Source organism: Oryx dammah, unplaced genomic scaffold (genome assembly GCF_014754425.2).
Source record: "Oryx dammah isolate SB20612 unplaced genomic scaffold, SCBI_Odam_1.1 HiC_scaffold_13, whole genome shotgun sequence".
Lineage (NCBI taxonomy): Eukaryota > Metazoa > Chordata > Mammalia > Artiodactyla > Bovidae > Oryx > Oryx dammah.
This window is the reverse complement of record NW_024070197.1, coordinates 25,809,053-25,831,191: the sequence shown is the minus strand read 5'-3', so window position 1 is coordinate 25,831,191 and position 22,139 is coordinate 25,809,053. Positions and strand designations below refer to the sequence as shown.

The window sequence follows — 22,139 nt, the reverse complement described above, 5'->3', positions numbered from 1 at the left end:
CTATGCTGGTGAAGGACCAGTGTGCTGGATAAAGGTGTGTGGCTCAGTTAGAACTCTTCTTCTTCAGTTAGAAGAGCAGCCTCATGGTCTGGGTTCCAGAACTTTTGTTCTGGGAAACTGTTCATACCAAGAACAGTTTATCTTCGTGAAATGAAAGACTCAGATGGCTGTGGTTTGAGTCCTAGTTGAGGGTTGTTTTCTTCCAAATGGGAAAAGCAGCCCCTCCTAAGGAAGAGACTTCTGACTTCCCCCCAGCCCCAGAATGTTTCTGCTGATGGCGCTTTAGAGCCTGTCTGGGTTGTGCCCTCCGTGGGAGAGCCCAGGAGACTGATGGGCAGGGAGCTCAAGGAACTTGGCAGGCTTGTCATCGAGCTGTGACTTGGACCCAGCAAATCTAGAAATCCTGCCTTTATACATCTTACTGTGTTAGCTGAAGTGCTGGTGTGTTGGAGCACAAGCAACAGAGTAGTATCTGTCAGAACACTCGTCGTGCCGCTCAAGCCAGCGTCTTCCTCACCAGCCTTCTCTCTTTCTCCTCCTCCACTCGGAAGAAGCAGAGGATGCTGTGAAAAGAGCTCGGGGTTTGTGTTCAGACAGACCTAGGTTCAGAACTCAGCTTTGGGCTTCCCTGGTGCTCAGTGGTAAAGAACCCACTTGTCAATGTAGGAAATGCAAGTTTGATCCCTGGTCTGAAGATCCCCTGGAGAAGGAAATGGCAACCCACTCCAGTATTCTTGCCTGGGAAATCCCATGGACAGAGGAGCCTGGTAGGGTCTCCATGGGGGTCGCAGAACTTAGCGGCTAAGCAACAACAAAGGTTCAAGATTCAGCTTTTCTATTTTATAGCTGTGTAACCTTGACTTCTCTGACTCTCTATTTCCTCGTCTATAAAACAAAGGATAACCGTGACCTCCCTGAGGCCTGCCATCGAATAGGCACTCATTCAGTGATCATGAGTTCCCCAGTGGGACAGTTTGTATCACCTTAGGGATTTCCAGTTGGTCCGGTGTGTTTTCTGCCACACTCCCAGTAAACTCTAGAGCACTTGGCTACTGCTGTATCATCAATGAGAGAATTAAAAAAAAAAAAAAAAAAAACCCAAGGCTAAAAACAGCACAGACGGGCTTCCCTGGGGGCTCAGTGGAAAAGAATGAAAGAAACATTGCAGACGTGAGCCAAAGCAAGCTCTTTATTGGCTGAGCCCATCCGCGTCACACTGCACTTTTGCCCCCGCCACTCCTATGCAGTTTTCCCCTCGTCCTTTCAGGCAGCTGCTTCTAGCCAGCCCCGCCTTAGTTGTCAGCGATGGTTTTCCGAACCCAGTCCAGAATGGAGGTCACCTTCACATACACACCATACTCGGCCGCAGCGCAGCTCTTGTCAAAGCTCAGGATCCCAGCCGCATACCAGGTGTCATCTTCCTGGTCGTGAACAACGAAGGCACTGCCGGCGTCACCATAGCAGGTGTCCTCCTGGTACTTGGACAGGCCGACACAGAAGGTGTTCTCATTCAGTATGGGCTGCACCCCTACAGGGCTCGTAGCTGTCTTATTTTTAGGTGCGGTGCTGCCCTCATAGTGCTTCACACACTTGTCTTGGTCAGCCACAGGCAGCATGACGTACTTCAGATGCTCCGTAAAGTTGAAGTTTTCATTTCGCCCCCAGCCAGACACATAACCCACACGATCCACCGCCACATAATCTTTCGTAGGCAGGCAGATGGGCATTACTTTTTCATTGACGGGTACCTTCTGTCTGAGTTTGATGAGCCCAATGTCTACCTTGGAGTGGTCAGGGTGGAGAACCACCTTCTCCACCTCTACAAGCTGGTTCTTCCCCACATAGAGTCTTAAAGTAGGAGTGATGTCCTTTGCTTTTTTGTCACTAGTGTGACCCAGGTAGAGATTTTTAGCTGTGGTGAGGAGCCATCGTTCATTGATGAGCGTGGCTCCCGAGATGAGGTTATGGTGGGAGACCATCTTGGCCTGCCAGGGAAAGCTGCCTTTGGCATCCAGCGACCCACCTATGATCCTCTGCGTCTGGTCCACTGGGTGCTTGGGCTTCCCGCACACTGTTGAGGAGAGCAAGACCATCATTAATATGAGCAGGGTGTGAGCGTCCTCTGGTCCGGGAAACATAAAAACGCCAACTCTTGCCGCTGTCGAAAACTATCGCTTTTCATGTCTCCAGGGCTAGAAACATTTACATGCTTTGCCCTTACTTTCTGCTCTTCCCGTCCCCAATATTTACAGTTTAAAATTATTTTTTTTTAATGTTCACATCACTAAAGCAGAGTTCTGTTTCCTGCTTTTCTGACTCACAAACAGCACTGACATTTTCAAACCCCAGCTGCTGAACTCTAGGTATATTTAAATGATTTATCACAACTAGAGGTCCACGATCCCTGAAATTCAGTGTAAGGACAAGGAGCTACCAAGGTTCATTCTCTTTGAATAAATAGGGACATGAAGCAATGTTGGCCAGAACACAGGTTTTATAGATAACTGCAGTTGACACCCAGCAGGTTAGCAGTTCTACAGGCCAAGTAGCAGAAGAGGATGGGCAAAACCCTCTTGTTCCAGGAGGGAAAGGAGAGAGCACAGCCCCTCCTGGTGACAGTGGAGTCCTGACCCTCCTCCAGCCTCTTGCAGCACCTTCCCACAGATTGCGGCTTTGTTCTGCCCTCCCTCAACCTGTTCTTCCTGCAGCTTGCTTTACCCTTGGTCCAGGGCTCTCTAGGTGGACTCTGTACAGAGTCCCCTGATCCTCTGTGGGCAGTGTAGACAGTGGACTTGGTCAGTGCCTCGGAGGCCAGATGAACACATCCTTCGTGAACTTCAAGGGGCGGTGTCACTGCCTGTGCATATCTCTGCCCAGCCACCTCTGGTCCCCCCGCTCCCTGTCCTTGGCATGTGTGTGCCCAGAGGAAGCTTCATAGGGAGGATGTGCCTTGATGTTCCAATCAAGATGCCTGCCGTGCACCAACCCCTCAGTACCCACTTTCAGTCTGCTTCCCAGGCCCGTGGCTTCCTACCTGCCTCACATTCAGGGAGCTGCTGTCCAACGTTCTTATTTACCCACTGCTTCTTACTGTTAAAGGTGTACACTCCTGAAACAAAATGAAAAAAATACAAGCTGAAAGGGACACTGTAGCTGGACCTAGCACTGGGAGAGAAGGTATTTAAAGAGCAGAATCAGAGAAGCAGGAGGAAGGAGGGCCAAGGAGGAGGAGGAACAGAAGAGCTCTGTGCTAGAAGCCAAGTGCTGGGGCCAGTGAAGCCCAGCAGGACGGATGGTGGTCTAGGTGGCTGTGGCGATTGTGCCAAGGCAGTACAGGGTTGGAATCAGGGTTCAAATCCTGACTTTCCCTCATACATGCTTCCTGAACTTGGGCAAATTTATCAACCTCTCTGTGCCTCAGTTTCTTCAGCAGTGAAATGGGAATAATAATCCTGTCTCTTGGAAATTCCCAAGTGGTCCAGTGGTTAGGATTCCAAGCTTCTAATTCAGGGGACACAGGTTCCATCCCTGGTCAGGAAGTTAAGTTCCCACAAGCTGTGCAACTTGGCAAAAATAAATAATAGTATCTCCAGAGGGGTGTTGTGAGGACCTCATGAGCAAATCCGTGGAGAAAACTGTTCAGGTGCAGGAGCATAGTGCTCATGAGGTGAGGGCTCCCTGCCCTCATCACCATCATCCTGTTTTATATAGATCTCACCCTGAGATGGGTAGGCTACGTGGCATCACCTCCGCTTAACAAGGGAGAAAACTCGAGGCTGAGGAGAGTTAATTTGCCCAAAAGGCCACAGCTGCCAGTGACAAAACCTTTTATTAGAACCTGACCCTCCTGGCTCCAGAAAGCAGATGCCCTTTCTGACCAGTCACCTTGGCTCCATCCCCCGTGGACGTGGAGGGACAGGAGGCTTTCGTCCAGGCCTTACCGTCTCCATCGGTCCGCAGTTTGTAATAGGTTTTGCACTGATAGCGAACCGAGTACTCCACGTAGCCATTTTCAATCTTGGGGGCCTCTGGGCAGCTGTCATCTGCAAAGGAAAAGAGGACGAGAAGGCTCATAGTGGGGAACGGCCCCTGGAGACGCGAAAAGTCAGAACAGAAGAAGCTGGTTTGCACATCAAACTCCCTCCATCCCAAAAGGAGAGAGCACCAGCCCTTCCTGGTGACAATGGAGTCCTGACCCATCTCCAGCCTCTTGTAGCACCTTCCCACGGATTGCGGTTTTGTTCTGCCCTTCCTCGACCTGTTCTTCCTGCAGCTTGCTTTACCCTTGGCCCAGGGATCTCTAGGTGGGCTCTCTGTACATACAGGGTCCCCTGATCCTCTGTGGACAGTGGATTCAGTCAGTGGCCAGGAGACCAGATGAACGTATCCCTAGTGAACTTTATGGGGAAGCATCACCTGCCTGTGCACGTCTCCGCCCGGCCAACTGTGGTCCCCCCCGTCCCTGTCCTCGGCTGGTGTGTGCCCAGAGGAAGCCTCACAGGGAGGATGTGCCTTGAGGATGTTTCGATCAAGATACCTGCCATGCACCAACCCCTCCAGTACCCACTCTCCATCTGCTTCCCACGCCTGACTTCCTACCTTCTTCACATTCAGGGAGTTGCTGTCCAATGTCCTTGTTTATCCATTGCTTATTGTTAAAAGTATACACCCCTGAAACAAAAAGAAAAAAAAAATGAGCCAAAAGCTGGACCTAGCACTAGAAGAGAAGGTATTTAAAGGGCAGAGTCAGAGAAGTAGGAGCAGGGAGGGCTGGGGAAGAGGACCAAGGGAGGAGCACTATGCTAAAAGCCAAGTGCTGGGGGCGCCAGTACAGCCGGGCAGGACAGACGATAGGCAAGGTGACTGTGGCAGTCGTGGCAATAGTGGAGACTGTCTCAAGGCAGTCCAGGGTTGGGACAGGAAGACCCAGAGGCATTGGCCCAGGCTTACCATTTCCAGCACGCAGTTTGTAATTTTTGTCACACTGATAGCGAACCGAGTACTCCACGTGGCTATTGGCAATCTCGGGGGCCTTTGGGCAGCTGCCGGCTGCAAAGGAAACCAGGAAGACAAGGTTCATTTTCAGAAACTGCCCCTAGAGACTGGAAAAGTCAGGAGAGAAGAAACAGCATATCAACCTCCCACACCCCAAACGGAAGCTCAGGAGAGATTGCTGGCTGGCTGGCTCCCCAGTGTTCTTTACGATACTGAAAGACCAGAGATCAAGATAAGGAGCAATTGGATTTTCCCGGAGAGCATGCAGATCTGATGGGCCCAAGTGGGATGCAGCAATGCGGGCGGGTACAGCCCTCGCCCAGAGGCAGACCTACCTGCGGCCTCACTGCCGGTTTCCACCGCGAGAAGCTGCCCGCAGAGCAGGAGAGTGACGACAGCTGGCAGGACGCTGCAAAGAAGACAGACAGGAGGGCGCTGCTGGTCTCCCCTCTTCAACACGCACACTCCCCTCCTGTTACCTAGAGACCCCTCACCCACCCACAGGCATACTTTAGCAGCTTCCCAGTCACAGAGGTTCCCGTGTGTTCCACGCTGCCGGGAATTCTACAGGAGCTTCCGAGAAGAGCAGGCAAGATTAGGAAGGGATTGGGCCTCAGTGTGTAGCCGGATTCAGGAAACACTAAACTGTTGACAACACATGAGCTCCTCAGCAAAGAGAAGCCTCCCCTGGGGTGGGAAGCACGCTGAGGTGCCGGGCTACGAGGATCCCACTAATGGGTGTGGGTCGCTAGACAGCAGCGTGGTGGTGGGCTTGTCATTATGCTGCTCTCTCTGCTTTGGGGACTTTTTCACAATAAGAGGTTCCCTAAAATATAAAACACTGATGTAGTTGCTTCTATTATGATAATTTGACTTCAGGAAGTTGTATAGAGAACCCCCAAATTCCAGAAGGCTACCTGGATGATAACGGACTTCATAAAAGCTTGACTGTGCACATGGGCATCAGCGCACAGGCCATACCCACCCGTGGACCATCTCCCTGAAAGATGGCAACTACTCAGAGATGGCTTGGTTAAGTTCCTAGTTTCATTATTGCAACATTTCAGAAAAAAATTTGTCTGTTTTGATAAAATCTGAGTGCCTTGTGTCACTCAAATGTTTCACTTCTGGTCTTTCTCATTATACTTTTTTTTTTTTTTTTTAATCTGCTAATAGGCATATTCAAAATGCCAGGGAGAAGTCCCTGGCAGTCCCATGGTTAGGACTCAAAGCTTTCACTGCCAAGGACCCAGGTTCAATCTCTGGTTGAAGAACTAAGATCTCGCAGGCCACGTGGTGTGGCCAAAAAAGGGGGAAAAAACGTCAGGAGGTCTACCACAGGAGCTACTGGCTTCCCCACAAAGATGAAAACTTTATAATCTCAAGGAGAAAGCTATTCCTTAGAGAGAGTCACATCTCATGGGAAAGACAGCACCATCTGAAAACGTTACCTTTTATGGACACAGAAAAGCAGAGAATTTTTGCACAGTAAACCTTTATTCTCTATGTGTGTGCTCAGTCACCGAGTCATGCCCAACTCTTTGCGACCCCATGGACTGTAGCCCACCAGGCTCCTCCGTCCTTGGGATTTCCCAGGCAAGAATACTGGAGTAGGGTTCCCATTCCCTTCTCCAGGGGATCTTCCCAACCTAGGGATCGAATCCTGCATTGTCAGGCAGATTCTTTACCACTGAGCTGCCAGTGACACCCCAGAGAGAATGTTACAAAAAGAACAGTGGTATGGGCAGCACAGGAATATGGCAAGAACCTTGAAGCTGATGTGCAAATGAATGAAATTTGGAAAACAATGAGGTAATGACTGAAAGGACTGCTCCAAATTCATAATTCCTAGAAGTCAAGGACCAAGCTTTAATCCATTTCCAATATCTCCTCCAGAACTTTATGCAGCACATAGAACATAGAGGATCCTCTACAAACACGCTATTTGGAAGATAATTCTTATTATAAATACCAGTTGAGCCTTGGTGCTTCCTGGCTCTAAAACCAAACACAGGAGTAGATTCCCCCAGGCAAAGAAGAGTGAAGTGAAGTGAAGTGAAGTGAAGTCGCTTAGTCGTGTCCGACTCTTCGCGACCCCGTGGTACTGTAGCCTACCAGGCTCCTCTGTCCATGGGATTTTCCAGGCAAGAATACTGGAGTGGATTGCCATTTCCTTCTCCAGTGGATCTTCCCAACCCAGGGATCGAACCCAGATCTCCAGCACTGTAAGCAGATGCTTTTACCATCTGAGCCACCAAGGAAGTCTAAGAAGAGTGAGATCAGCCCTAAATAATCGGGAGTCAGAGCCAAGGACAGAACAAACCCTGAGAAGCTTTGAGAGGATAAAAGATATTTGCATGCTGTGCATCAGAAAGCAAACAAAGTCTATAATTTAGTCCATTAGCCTTATTTTTCTTCGTTATATTTTTTGCATTTCTCCTGTAGGCTTCTCCTGTACCCAGGTTGTCATGTTAGATAAAAGATATATCCAAAGAAGGATGAAATAATCCAGAGAAAAGTGAGGGATAGGAGCAAACTGTGGACTCACCTCATCTTTGGTGTGTCTGGCTCTGGAAGAGGAGTGCCATTGGGGGCACCTGCTGATGCTTTTATGTCCCCAGTATCTCACTCCACCCCCTTCTTGATTTTGTAATTGCTGTGTCTCCACACTTTGGCCTTATTAAGGTTACTCACATTTTCCAGTAACAAAGCCACAAACAACCTCTCTGTTAAAGACTTCAGCTCTTGCTTCATGCTTAAGTTTCCCCTGGTGTTCTTCATGCTTGAGCCAAAGAATCCTGGCCACATCACTACCGCATGCAGCTGCCAAAGGGTTTCCTGAAATGAGCCAGTGTGCAGGACAGGGGGAGGAACCGTCAATCTGGGTCTGTTTGTTCTGAATGCTTTTCAGCACTGGACAAAGCCCTTCTTGTGGTTGTTTCAAATCCATTAGAAACACTCCTGCAATCTGGCTGAGACAGGGCTCTCAAGTAAACATTTCCTTTTCACAATCATGTCCCCCACACTGTGTTGCCATCTTCCTATTCTGCAAAGCTCTCCAACCTGAAATCAGTAAAATGTACTCATTGTGTCTTCTCTGATTGCTTGTTCCAACAAATCACACAGAATGGTTAAGGCTATAGTGTAGATGCAAACTATACTCAGTGGTAGTGCTTATCATGGTTTTATTGTTGTTTTTCAGTTGCTCAGTCGTATCCAGCTCTTTGCAACCCATGGACTACAGCACACCAGGTTTCCCTGTCCTTCACTATCTCCCGGAATTTGCTCAAACTCATGTCCATTGAGTCAGTGATGCCATCCAACCAGCTCATCCTCTGTCACCCCCTTCTCCTGCCTTCAATCTTTCCCAACATCAGGGTCTTTTCCAGAGTCAGCTCTTTGCATCAGGTAGCCAAACTATTGGCTTCAGCTTCAGCATCAGTCCTTCCAATGAATATTTAGGGTTGATTTCCTTTAGGATTGACTGGTTTGATCTCCTTGCTGTCCCCAGGACTCTCAAGAGTCTTCTCCAGCACCATAGTCCAAAAGCATCAATTCTTTGGCACTCAGCCTTCTTTATGTTCCAACTCTCACATTCATACATGACTACTGGAAAAACCATAGCTTTAACTATACAGACCTTGTTGGCAAAGTGATGTCTGTGCTTTTTAATATGCTAGCTAGGTTTGTCATAGCTTTTCTTCCAAGGAGCAAGCGTCTTTTAATTTCACAGCTGCAGTCACTGACCACAGTGATTTTGGAGCCCACGAAAATAAATTAAGTCTGTCACTGTTTCCATTGTTTCCCCATTTATTTGCCATGAGGTGATGGGACTGGATGCAATGATCTTAGTTTTTTTAATGTTGCATTTTAGGCTGATTTTCATTGTCTTCTTTCACCTTCATCAAGAGGCTCTTTAATTCCTCTTCATTTTCTGCCATAAGGGTGGTGTCATCTGCATATCTCAAGTTATTGATATTTCTCCTGGCAATCTTGATTCCAGCTTGAGCTTCAGCCAGCCCAGCATTTCACATGATATACTCTGCATGTCAGTTAAATAAGGTGACAATATACAGCTTTAATGTATTCCTTTCCAAATTTTAAACCAGTCGGTTGTTCCAGGTCCATTTCTAACTGTTGCTAACTGCAAATGTCTGCAGCTGAGTACTATTCAATTTTAATAATACTCATTTCATTTATAAAAGCCCAGTGGTTCTTAGAGTGTGCAGAAGAATCCCTCTGGGATATTTAAGGTGGTGCTGATGTAATAGCAAAGTAACTGGAAACAGCACAGATGTTTATCAATAGGAGAATGGCTAAATAACGTGTGGTCTATTTGTATAACAAGATTACACAGACATGAGAATGAATGAACTATGAAAGAACATGGATAGTTTTATAAACATAATTTTTAAAGAGAACTTCAAGTTTCAGGAAACTATATTGTGAATGATACTGCTTTTAGAGAGCTCAAAACCAAGCAAACTCAGTAATGGATTCTAAAATATGACACCAAAAAAATAAAATAAAATAAAATATGACACCAAAATTGCAAGCAGCAAAAAAAAAAAAAAAAAGGATAAGTTGGGCTTCATCAAAATTTAAAACTTTTGTGCATCAAAAGAAAATACCAAGAAAGTAAAAAGATAATCTATGAATAGGAGAAAATTTTTATAAATCATGTATCCAGTAAGGATTTACTGTCCAGACTATATAAAGAACTCTTACAGCAACAAAATGAAAAACAACCCAATTAAACATGAACAAATGATATGAATAAATATTTTTCCAATAAAAATATACACAAATGATCAGCAAGTACATGAAAAATGATCAACACTGTTGGAAAATGTCATTAAGGACATGCAAAGCTGCAAGATACCACCTTACACCTACAAGCATGTGTGTGTGCAGTCAGTCGTGTCCAACTCTTGATGACCTCATTATAGCCCACCAGGCTCCTCTCCATGGAATTTTCCAGGCAAGGATACTGCAGCAGGTTGCCATTTCCTCCTCCAGGGGATCTTCTCAACCCAGTGATCAAACCCACATCTCTTGCATCCCCTGCATTCGCGGGCTGGTTCTTTACCACTGAGCCACCTGGGAAGCCTCCACCTACAAGTATGGCTACAAATAAAAGAAAAAAAAATTAAGTCTTGGGAAGAATGTGAAGAAATTGGAACTCCCAGCCATTGCTGGTGGGAATGTAAAATGGGGTAGTAATTGGAAAACAGTATGACGGTTCCTCAAAAATCCTAACCTAGAATTATTAATACCATATGACCCAGTGATCCCACCTCCAGGTCAGTCAGTCCAGTCGCTCAGTTGTGTCCGACTCTTTGTGACCCCATGAATCACAGCACGCCAGGCCTCCCTGTCCATCACCATCTCCCAGAGTTCACCCAGACCCATGTCCATCGAGTCCATGATGCCATCCACCCATCTCATCCTCGGTCGTCCCCTTCTCCTCCTGCCCCCAATCTCTCCCAGCATCAGAGTCTTTTCAAATGAGTCAACTCTTCACATGAGGTGTCCAAAGTACTGGAGCTTCAGCTTTAGCATCATTCCTTCTAAAGAAATCCCAGGTTTGATCTCCTTCAGAACGGACTAGTTGGATCTCCTTGCAGTCCAAGGGACTCTCAAAAGTCTTCTCCAACATCAGAGTTCAAAAGCATCAATTCTTCGGTGCTCAGTCTTTTTCACAGTCCAACTCTCACATCCATACATGACTTCTGGAAAAACCATAGCCTTGACTAGATGGACCTTAGTCGGCAAAGTAATGTCTCTGCTTTTGAATATACTATCTAGGTTGCTCATAACTTTTCTTCCAAGGAGTAAGCGTCTTTTAATTTCATGGCTGCAGTCACCATCTGCAGTGATTTTGGAGCCCCCCAAAATAAAATCTGACACTGTTTCTACTGTTTCCCCATCTATTTCCCATGAAGTGATGAGACCGGATGCCATGATCTTCGTTTTCTGAATGTTGAGCTTGAAGCCAACTTTTTCACTCTCCTCTTTCACTTTCATCAAGAGGCTTTTTAGCTTCTCTTCACTTTCTGCCATAAGCATGGTGTCATCTGCATATCTGAGGTTATTGATATTTCTCCTGGCAATCTTGATTCCAGCTTGTGTTTCTTCCAGCCCAGCCTTTCTCATGATGTACTCTGCATAGAAGTTAAATAAGCAGGGTGACAATATACAGCCTTGATGGACTCCTTTTCCTATTTGGAACCAGTCTGTTGTTCCATGTCCAGTTCTAACTGTTGCTTCCTGACATGCATACACATTTCTCAAGAGGCAGGTTAGGTGGTCTGGTATTCTCATCTCTTTCAGAATTTTCCACAGTTTATTGTGATCCACACAGTCAAAGGCTTTGGCATAGTCAATAAAGCAGAAGTAGATGTTTTTCTGGAACTCTCTTGCTTTTTCCATGATCCAGCGGATGTTGGCAATTTGATCTCTGGTTCCTCTGCCTTTTCTAAAACCAGCTTGAACATCAGGGAGTTCACGGTTCACGTATTGCTAAAGTCTGGCTTGGAGAATTTTGAGCATTACTTTACTAGCATGTGAGATGAGTGCAATTGTGCAGTAGTTTGAGCATTCTTTGGCATTGCCTTTCTTTGGGATTGGAATGAAAACTGACCTTTTCCAGTCCTGTGGCCACTGCTGAGTTTTCCAAATTTGCTAGCATATTGAGTGCAGCACTTTCACAGCATCATCTTTCAGGATTTGAAACAGCTCAACTGGAATTCCATCACCTCCACTAGCTTTGTTCGTAGTGATGCTTTCTAAGGCTCACTTGACTTCACATTCCAAGATGTCTGGCTCTAGATTAGTGATCACATCATCATGATTATCTGGGTCGTGAAGATCTTTTTTGTACAGTTCTTCTGTGTATTCTTGCCACCCAAACCAACTGAAAAGGGACTCAAACAGATTCTTGTACACCAGTGTTCACTGCAACATCATTCACAATATCCAAGGGTAGAAACAACTCAAATGTCCTTCAACAGATGAATGGGTAAAAATACATACAGTGGAATATTGCTCACTTATAAGAACTTCTGATATATGCCATGACATGAATAAACTTTGAAAATATTAGGTGAAGTGAAAGAAACCAGAAACAAAAAACAAATACATGATTCCACTTGTATAAAATGTCTAGAAAAGGGAAAATCATCAAGGCAGAATGTAGAATAGAGGTTACCGGGGTGTGGGGGAGGGGTGTGTGCAGCAGGGGAAGGAAAGGGAAGATATTGCTTAATGGGTTCAGAGTTTCTGTTTGGAATGATGAAAAAGTTTTGGAAACTGTGGTTGCACAACATTGCAAATACAATGAATGCCACTGTGTTGTATACTTCAAAACTGTTAAAATCAGAAATTTCGTATTATATATATTTTATTATAATAACAAATTCAAAAAAAGTTAATGAACTTTTTCTTGGTCAATTAAAAAGAAAAACAAGCAATACCAAACAATATAATGTAGAGGCATAGATACCAAGAAAACAAAAACTTTATTTTAAAAAATTTTTAATAGAACAGAAAACACAAAATATAAAATATTACCTCTCATTTTCTCTTTTTAAAAAATCTTTTTATTTTGTATTGGGGTATAGCCAGTTAACAAAAAATGTTGTGATAGTTTCAGGTGAACAGCCAAGGGACTCAGCCACACATTTACATGTATCCATTCTCCCCAAAACTCCCTCCCATCCAGGCTGCCACATAACACTCTTCATTGTGTATTTTGATGAACAGAAGTACAGTAGTAAAATTTTAAAAATTTTAATAGAACAGAAAACACAAAATATAAAATATTACCTCTCAGAAGGAAGGCATAAGAGAGAGGCGTGTTCAGTTCAGCTCAGTTGCTCAGTTGGGTCCAACTCTTTGTGACCCCATGAATCGCAACACACCAGGCCTCCCTGTCCATCACCAACTCCCGGAGTTCACTCAGACTCATGTCCATCGAGTCAGTGATGCCATCCAGCCAGCCATCCTCTGTCATCCCCTTCTAGGTAAATATAAATACAAATACATTCTTGTTAATGATCCAGCTTTTGGACTGGGTAATGGGCTCATGAAAGTACATTTTATTGTGCTTTATTTAAAAAAGATGTATCACACATATATATCTCACATACAGTATTTATGCTTAGTCACTCAGTCATGTCTGACTCTTTGCAGCCCCATGGACTGTAGCCCGCCAGGCTTCTCTGTCCGTGGGGCTTCTCCAGGTAAGAATACTGGAGTGGGTTGCCATTCCCTTCTCCAGGAGATCTTCCCAACCCAGGGATTAAACCCAGGTCTCCTGTATTGCAGGCATCTGGGTTCTTTACCCTCTGAGCCGCCAGGGAATCAAATAACATTTAAAAATACGAAGGTAGAGGAGTCACCTGATAGACTTAAGAAGCAAAGCCCAGCCCCTCCTTCCAGAGATATGATTCAGCAGGTCTGAGCAGGGTCTGTGAATCTGCATTCTAGATGGCCATAACTTCTGCTGGCCTGCACAACCACTCGGTTCCGTGGTCCCATGAAATGAGGCAAAGGCTTTCTCTTTGGGCTGCAGCTGCCCCTTGTAAGGGATCTAAAATGAAATATTTCTCACCACCACTATCGAATAAATATTCAGGTGCACAAAAATTTGCACTTCTCTTCCAAACAAAACCTGAACTCTGTTACACCAACCCCAGCTCTGGGGCAACAAGGGAAATTTACAGCCTCCCTTCCCTGGGCATTTTTTATTAGCTTTAACAATAAGCTGCATGATAGTAAAGCTGCTTTGAACATTCTTGCACATGTCTTTCAGTGGATGCATTATTTCTCTTGGGTAAATACTTTATTGTGTCAACGGTGGGAATATATTTAGCTTTGATATTAATAGATACTACCAAACAGTTCTCCAGTATACATTCCCAACAGCAATATGACAACGCTCCTATTGATCCATATCCTTGCCAATGCACTACAATTTTAGCCATTCTGGTGCAGTGAAATATAATAATGGCTTTAATTTGCATTTCCTGGACATCAAATGTTATGCACTCTTTTTTGTATTCTTTTTGGTCCTTTTAGATATCCTCTCTATGAAATGCTTTGTTGATTTGATTTAGGAGTTTTTTTTCCCAAGATATTTTGAACACTAATCTTCTGTTAGGTAAATGTATTGTCAACGTCTTTCATTCCAAGACATGTCTTTTCACACTCTTTGTTGTGTATTTTGATGAACAGAAGTACAGTAGTTCTGAATTTTAATAAGTCCTAATTTATCAGTTTTTTAAATTTTACGGTGTTTTTTTTTGTGTGTGTCCTGATTAAGAAATCTTCACCTATAAAATTAAGACAACATTTTCTCTTTTTAAAAAATCTTTTTATTTTGTATTGGGGTATAGCCAGTTAACAAAAAATGTTGTGATAGTTTCAGGTGAACAGCCAAGGGACTCAGCCACACATATATATGTATCCATTCTCCCCCAAACTCCCTCCCATCCAGGCTGCCACATAACACTGAGCGGAGTTCCTCGTGCTCTATGGTAGGTCCTTGTTGGTTATCCATCTTAAATACAGCAGTCTGTACATGTCCATCCCAAATTCCCTAACTATCCCTTTTCCCCATCCTTCCCTCCGAGACAACCATAAGCTCTATAACAACATTCTCTTAAATTATATTCTAGAAGTCTGTGATCTATATGGAATTAATGTTGGTGTATGATGTGAGATGAATGTTCAGGTTTATCTCTCCATATAGATAACCAATTGCTCCAATAGCATTTTCTATAATGATCACCCTTTGCCCCTAAATTGCAGAGGTGTCTTTTTTAGAAGTTAGATGACCAAATATGTGTTGGTCTCTTTCTGTATTCTTTATTCAGTTCCATGAACCTATTTCTTTAATCTTGGGCCAAAGTCACAGTCTTACTAAGGAACAGTTAATAGAAAATCTTGCTGTCTGGTATTTTGTTGTTGCTTAGTTGCCAAGTCATATCTGACTCTTTTATGATCCCATGGACTGTAGCCCACCAGGCTCCTCTGTCCATGGGATTTTGCAGGTAAGAATACTGGAGTGGGTAGCCACTCCGCGCGCCAGGGGATCTTCCTGACCCAGGGACTGAACCCCAGTCTCCTCAATTGCACTCAGATTCTTTACTGTCTGAGCCACCAGGGAAGCCCACCTGGTATTTTAGGTATTCCAAATTTATTCTTCTTCCTCAAGATTGTTCTGACTGACTACTCTAGGTCCTTTGCATTTTATATCAATTTTAGTTTTTATTGGAGTACAGTTGACGTACAATGTTGTGTTAGTTTCTGCTGTACAGCAAAGTGAATCAGTTATCAGTTCAGTTCAGTTCAGTCGCTCAGTTGTGTCCGACTCCTTGCAACCCCATGAATCACAGTACGCCAGGCCTCCCTGTCCATCACCAACTCCCGGAGTTCACTGAGACTCATGTCCATTGAGTCCATGATGCCATCCAGCCATCTCATCCTCTGTCATCCCCTTCTCCTCCTGCCCCCAATCCCTCCCAGCATCAGAGTCTTTTCCAATGAGTCAACTCTTCACATGAGGTCACCAAAGTACTGGAGTTTCAGCTTTAGCATCATTCCTTCCAAAGAATTCCCAGGGCTGATCTCCTTCAGAATGGACTGGTTGGATCTCCTTGCAGTCCAAGGGACTCTCAAAAGTCTTCTCCAACACCACAGTTCAAAAGCATCAATTCTTCGGTGCTCAGCCTTCTTCACAGTCCAACTCTCACATCCATACATGATCACAGGAAAAACCATAGCCTTGACTAGATGGACCTTAGTCGGCAAAGTAATGTCTCTGCTTTTGAATATACTATCTAGGTTGCTCATAACTTTTCTTCCAAGGAGTAAGTGTCTTTTAATTTCATGGCTGCAGTCACCATCTGCAGTGATTTTGGAGCCCCCAAAAATAAAGTCTGACACTGTTTCCACTGTTTCCCCATCTATTTCCCATGAAGTGATGAGACCGGATGCCATGATCTTTGTTTTCTGAATGTTGAGCTTGAAGCCAACTTTTTCACTCTCCTCTTTCGCTTTCATCAAGAGGCTTTTTAGCTCCTCTTCACTTTCTGCCATAAGGGTGGTGTCATCTGCATATCTGAGGTTATTGATATTTCTCCCGGCAATCTTGATTCCAGCTTGTGTTTCTTCCAGTCCAGCCTTTCTCATGATGTACTCTGCATAGAAGTTAAATAAGCAGGGTGACAATATACAGCCCTGATGGACTCCTTTTCCTATATGGAACCAGTCTGTTGTTCCATGTCCAGTTCTAACTGTTGCTTCCTGACCTGCATACACATTTCTCAAGAGGCAGGTTAGGTGGTCTGGTATTCTCATCTCTTTCAGAATTTTCCACAGTTTATTGTGATCCACACAGTCAAAGGCTTTGGCATAGTCAATACACATGTACATATCTCCACTCTTTTTTAGGTTCTATTCCTATATAGATCATCACAGAGTATTGAGTAGAGTTCCCTGTGCTACTCAGTAGGTCCTTATCAGTTATCTATTTTATATGTAGTAGTGTGTATATGCGGAGAAGGCAATGGCACCCCACTCCAGTGTTCTTGCCTGGAAAATCCCAGGGACGGAGGAGCCTGGTGGGCTGCCGTCTATGGGGTCACACAGAGTCGGACACGACTGAAGCGACTTAGCAGCAGTGTGTATATGTCAGTCCTAATCTTCCAATTTATCCCTCCCTTCCCCCTTGGTAACCTTAGGTTTGTTTTGTACATCTGTGACTCTATTTCTGTCTTATAAATAGGTTCATTTGTACCATTTTTTAGATTCCACATATAAGTGATACCATGTGATATTTGTGTTTCTCTGACTGACTTCACTCAGCGCAACAATCTCTAGATCCACGTGTGTTGCCGCAAACAGTAGTATTTCATTCTTTTTACGGCTGAGTGATATTCCATTGTATATACATACGCCATGCCTCCTTGTCCGTTCCTCTGTCGATGGCCCTTTAGCGTGTGTCCGTATCCTAGTTACTGTAAATAGTGCAGCAATGAACACTGAGGCACGTGAGTTTTTTCAAATTATGATTTTCTCTGGACATAGACCCAGGAGTGGGATTGCTGGATCCTATGATACCTCTATTTCATTTTATTTTTTTAATATAAATTTATTTATTTTAATTGTAAAGTATTTTTAGTGTTTTAAGGAACCTCTATACTGTTCTCCATAGTGGCTATACCAATTTACTTTCCCACCAACAGTTTAAGAGGCTTCCTTTTTCTCTGCACACTCTCCAGCATTTAGTTTGTAGATTTTTTGGTGATGGCCATTCTGCTGGGTGTGAGATGATACCTCATTGTAGCTTTGATTTGCAGTTCTCTAATAATTAGCCATGTTGAACATCTTTTCATGTACATCTTGGCCATCTGTGTATCTTCTTTGGAAAGATGTCTATTTAGATCATCTGTCCATTTTTTGATTGGGTTGTTTGGTTTTTTGATAATGAACTGCATGTGCTGTTTCTGTATTTCAGAGGTTAATTCCTTGTTAGTCACTTTGTTTGCAAATATTTTCTCCCATTTTGTGAGTTGTCTTTTCATTTTGCTGTGCAAAAGGTTTTAAGTTTACTTTAAAGTCTCACTTGTTTATTTTGCTTTTATTTTCATTACTCTTAAAAAAATCTTGCTATGATTTCTTGCACCTCTTTCACTAGATTTATTCCCAAGTATTTGATTATTATGCTATCATAACTGATATTTTCATTTAATGTGCTGTTTATTGCTAATATAGAAAAACAATTAATTTTCAAGTATTGACCTTGTATCCAGCAACTTTGGTAAACACACTAATTAAATCTAATGTTTTGATTAATGTTCTACATTTTTCGGTACACAGTCGTGCTATTTGCCAATAATGGCTCTTTTACCTCTTCTTTTCCAATCTTTAACTTTTAAACCTTATTTATTTTTCTCACTTTATTGTACTAACTAGGATTTTCATTACAGAGTTACCTAGAAGAGGCGAGTGGACATCCTAGTCTTGTTCCCAAGCCCAAGGAGGCAAAAAGCATTCAAAAATTCACTCTTAAGTTAGTTGTAGACTTGTTTTGTTTTGAGATTAGTTTGTTTTGTTTTTTAAATATCCTTTATAAGATTATGGAAATTTCCTTCTAGTCTTAGTTTGTTGAAGTGGGCTTTTTTTTTTTTAACATAAAGAGATACCAAGTGCTTTTTCTTTTTTTTAATTAATTTAATTGGAGGCTAATTACTTTACAATATTGTAGTGGTTTTTGCCATATATTGACATGAATCAGCCATGAGTGTACATGTGTCCCCCATCCTGAACCCCCCCCCACCTCCCTCCCCATCCCATCCCTCAGGGTCATCCCTGTGCACCAGCCCTGAGCACCCTGTCTCATGCATCAAACCTGGACTAGTGATCTATTTCACATATGGTAATATACATGTTTCAATGCGATTCTCTCAAATCATCCCACCCTCACCTTCTCCCACAGGGTCCAAAAGTCTGTTCTTTACATCTGTGTCTCTTTTGCTGTCTCGCATACAGGGTTATTGTTACCATCTTTCTAAATTCCATATATATGCATTTCATCCACCTCATTAGAACTGATTCAAATGCATTCTTTTTAATAGCTGAGTAATATTCCATTGTGTATATGTACCACAGTTTTCTTATCCATTTGTCTGCCAATTTACATCTAGGTTTCTTTCTTCCATGTCCCAGCTATTGTAAACAGTGCTTTGAAGAACATTGGGGTACACATGTCTTTTTCAATTCTGGTTCCCTTGGTGTGTATGCCCAGCAGTGGGATTGCTGGGTCGTATGGCAGTTCTATTTCCAGGTTTTTAAGGAGTCTCCACACTGTTCTCCATAGTGGCTGTAGTAGTTTGCATTCCCACCAACAGTGTAAGAGGGTTCCCTTTTCTCTGCACCCTCTACAGCATTTATTGTTTGTGGACTTTTTGATAGCAGCCATTCTGACCGGCATGAGATGGTACCTCATTGTGGTTTTGATTTGCATTTCTCTAATAATGAGTGATGTTGAGCATCTTTTCATGTGTTTGTTAGCCATCTGTATGTTTTCTTTGGAGAAATGTCTATTTAGTTCTTTGGCCCATTTTTTGATTGGGTCATTTATTTTTCTGGAATTGAGCTGCATGAATTGCTTGTATATTTTTGAGATTAGTTCTTTGTCAGTTGCTTCATTTGCTATTATTTTCTCCCATTCTGAAGGCTGTCTTTTCACCTTATAGTTTCCTTCGTTGTGCAAAGCTTTTAATTTTAATTAGGTCCCATTTGTTTATTTTTGCTTTTATTTCCGTTACTCTGGGAGGTGGGTCATAGAGGATCCTGCTGTGGTTTTTGTCAGAGAGTGTTTTGCCTATGTTCTCCTCTAGGAGTTTTATGGTTTCTGGTCTTACATTTAGATCTTTAATGCATTTTGAGTTTATTTTTGTGTATGGTGTTAGAAAGTGTTCTAGTTTCATTCTTTTACAAGTGGTTGACCAGTTTTCACAGCACCACTTGTTAAAGAGATTGTCTTTTCTCCATTGTATATTCTTGCCTACTTTGTCAAAGATAAGGTGTCCATAGATTGGTGGATTTGTCTCTGGGATTTCTATTTTGTTCCATTGATCTATATGTCTGTCTTTGTGCCAGTACCATACTATCTTGATGACTGTAGCTTTGTAGTATAGTCTGAAGTCAGACAGGTTGATTCCTCTAGCCCCATTCTTCTTTCTCAAGATTGCTTTGGCTATTTAAGGTTTTTGGTATTTCCATACAAATTGTGAAATTATTTGTTCTAGTTCTGTGAAACATACTCTTGGTAGCTTGATAGGGATTGCATTGAATCTATAGATTGCTTTAGGTAGTATACTCATTTTCACTGTACTGATTCTTCTGATCCATGAACATGGTATATTTCTACATCTATTTGTGTCATCTTTGATTTCTTTCATCAGTGTTTTATCATTTTCTATATATAGATCTTTTCTCTCTTTAGGTAGATTTATTCCTAAATATTTTATTCTTTTTGTTGCAATGGTGAATGGAATTGTTTCCTTATTTTTTCTTTCTGTTTTCTCATTGTTAGTGTATAGGAATGCAAGGGATTTCTGTGTGTTAATTTTATATCCTGCAACTTTACTATATTCATTGATTAGCTCTAGTAATTTTCTGGTGGTGTCTTTAGGGTTTTCCAAGTAGAGGATCATGTCATCTGCAGTGAGAGTTTTACTTCTTCTTTTCCAATCTGGATTCCTTTTATTTATTTTTCTGCTCTGATTGCTGTGGCTAAAACTTTCAAAACTATATTGAATAGTAGTGGTGAGAGTGGGCACCCTTGTCTTGTTCCTGACTTTAGGGAAAATGCTTTCAGTTTTTCACCATTGAGGATAATGTTTGCTGTGTGTTATATGGCTTTTATTATGTTGAGGTAGGTTCCTTCTATGCCTGCTTTTTGGGGGGTTTTATCATAAACGGATGTTGAATTTTGTCAAAGGCTTTCTCTGCATCTGTTGAGATAATCATATGGTTTTTATCTTTCAATTTATTAATGTGGTGTATCACATTCATTGATTTGTGAATATTGAAGAATCCTTGCATCCCTGGGATAAAGCCCACTTGGTCATGATGTATGATCCTTTTAATATATTGTTGGATTCTGTTTGCTAGAATTTTGTTGAGAATTTTTGCATCTTTGTTCATCAGTGATATTGGCCTATAGTGATACCGGCCACTTTTTTTGTGGCATCTTTGTCTGGTTTTGGTATTAGGGTGATGGTGGCCTCATAGAATGAAATTGGCAGTTTACCTTCCTCTGCAATTTTCTGGAAGAGTTTGAGTAGGATAGGTGTTAGCTCTTCTCTAAATTTTTGGTAGAATTCACCTGTGAAGCCATCTAGGCTTTTGTTTGTTGGAATATTTCTGATTACAGTTTCGATTTCTGTGCTTGCAATGGGTCTGTTAAGATTTTCTATCTTTTCCTGGTTCAGTTTTGGAAGGTTATACTTTTCTAAGAATTTGTCCATTTCTTCCAAGTTGTCCATTTTTTTGGCGTATAGTTGCTGATAGTAGTCTCTTATGATCCTTTGGAGACTCTTGGAGGGCACAGACAAAACCCTGTGTGCACCAGGACCCAGGAGAAAGGAGCAGTGACCCCACAAGAGACTGACCCAGACATGCCCACGAGTGTCCAGGAGTCTCCAGCGGAGGCGTGGGTCAGCGGTGGCCTGCTGCAGGGCTGGGGGCACTGCGTGTAGCAGCGCATGCATGGGACCTTTTGAAGAAGGCCACCATTGTCTTCCTTACCTCCACCACAGCTTGGCCTCAGTCAAGCTACAGGGAGGGAACACAGCCCCACCCATCAACAGAAAATTGAATTAAAGATTTACTGAGCATGGCCCCGCCCATCAGAACAAGACTCAGTTTCCCCCTCAGTCAGGCTCTCCCATCAGGAAGCTTCCATAAGCCTCTTATCCTTATCCATCAGGAGGCAGACAGAATGAAATCCACAATCACAGAAAACTAACCAAACTGATCATGTGGACCACAGCCTTGTCTAGTTCAGTGAAACTATGAGCCATGCCAAGACAGACAGGTCATGGCAGAGAGTTCTGACAAAATGTGGTCCACTGGAGAAGGGAATGGCAAACCACTTCAGGATTCTTGCCTTGAGAACCCCATGACCAGTATGAAAAGGCAAGAAGATGACACTGAAAGATGAAATTCCCCAGGTCGGTAGGTGCCCAATATGCTACTGGAGAACAGTGGAGAAATAACTCCAAAAAGAATGAAGAGACAGAGCCAAAGCAAAAACAACACCCAGTTGTGGATGTGACAGGTGATGGAAGTGAAGTCTGATGCGTAAAGAACAATATTGCATAGGAACCTGGAATGTTAGGTCCATGAATCAAGGCAAATTGAAAGTGATCAAATAGGAGGTGGCAAGAGTGAACATCGACATTTTAGGAATCAGTGAACTAAAAGTTCTGTTTTAAGTACATACAAATTTAGGTTTGTTATGTCTTCCTTTTAAGTTGACTCTTTGTCATTATGAAATATCCTGTTTATCTAGCAATTCTTCTTGCATGTAGTCTCTTTGTCTCCTGTTACTCAAGGCACACCAGCTT

The 22,139-nt window shown here is 43.1% G+C and overlaps 1 protein-coding gene across 1 annotated transcript; it reads right to left on the bottom strand.

The window, feature by feature from the left end:
- Positions 1 to 1,167: 1,167 nt before the first annotated feature.
- LOC120872671 (haptoglobin) lies at positions 1,168 to 7,749 on the bottom strand. Its single transcript, XM_040253207.1, has 7 exons — positions 7,544 to 7,749; positions 5,331 to 5,404; positions 4,951 to 5,049; positions 4,600 to 4,671; positions 3,942 to 4,043; positions 3,035 to 3,109; positions 1,168 to 2,071 (listed from the first exon to the last, which is right to left on the bottom strand). The coding sequence occupies exons 1-7, from the start codon at positions 7,546 to 7,548 to the stop codon at positions 1,293 to 1,295; spliced, it is 1,206 nt and encodes a 401-aa protein (XP_040109141.1). The 5' UTR covers positions 7,549 to 7,749; the 3' UTR covers positions 1,168 to 1,292.
- Between the last annotated feature and the right edge of the window lie 14,390 nt (positions 7,750 to 22,139).

Coding starts and splice junctions, on each gene's coding strand:
- LOC120872671 (XM_040253207.1), bottom strand. Junction 4,672..4,950: donor CAAACTGCGTGCTGGAAATG/GTAAGCCTGGGC, acceptor TTTTTGTTTCAG/GGGTGTATACTTTTAACAAT. Junction 3,110..3,941: donor ACTGCGGACCGATGGAGACG/GTAAGGCCTGGA, acceptor ATTTTGTTTCAG/GAGTGTACACCTTTAACAGT.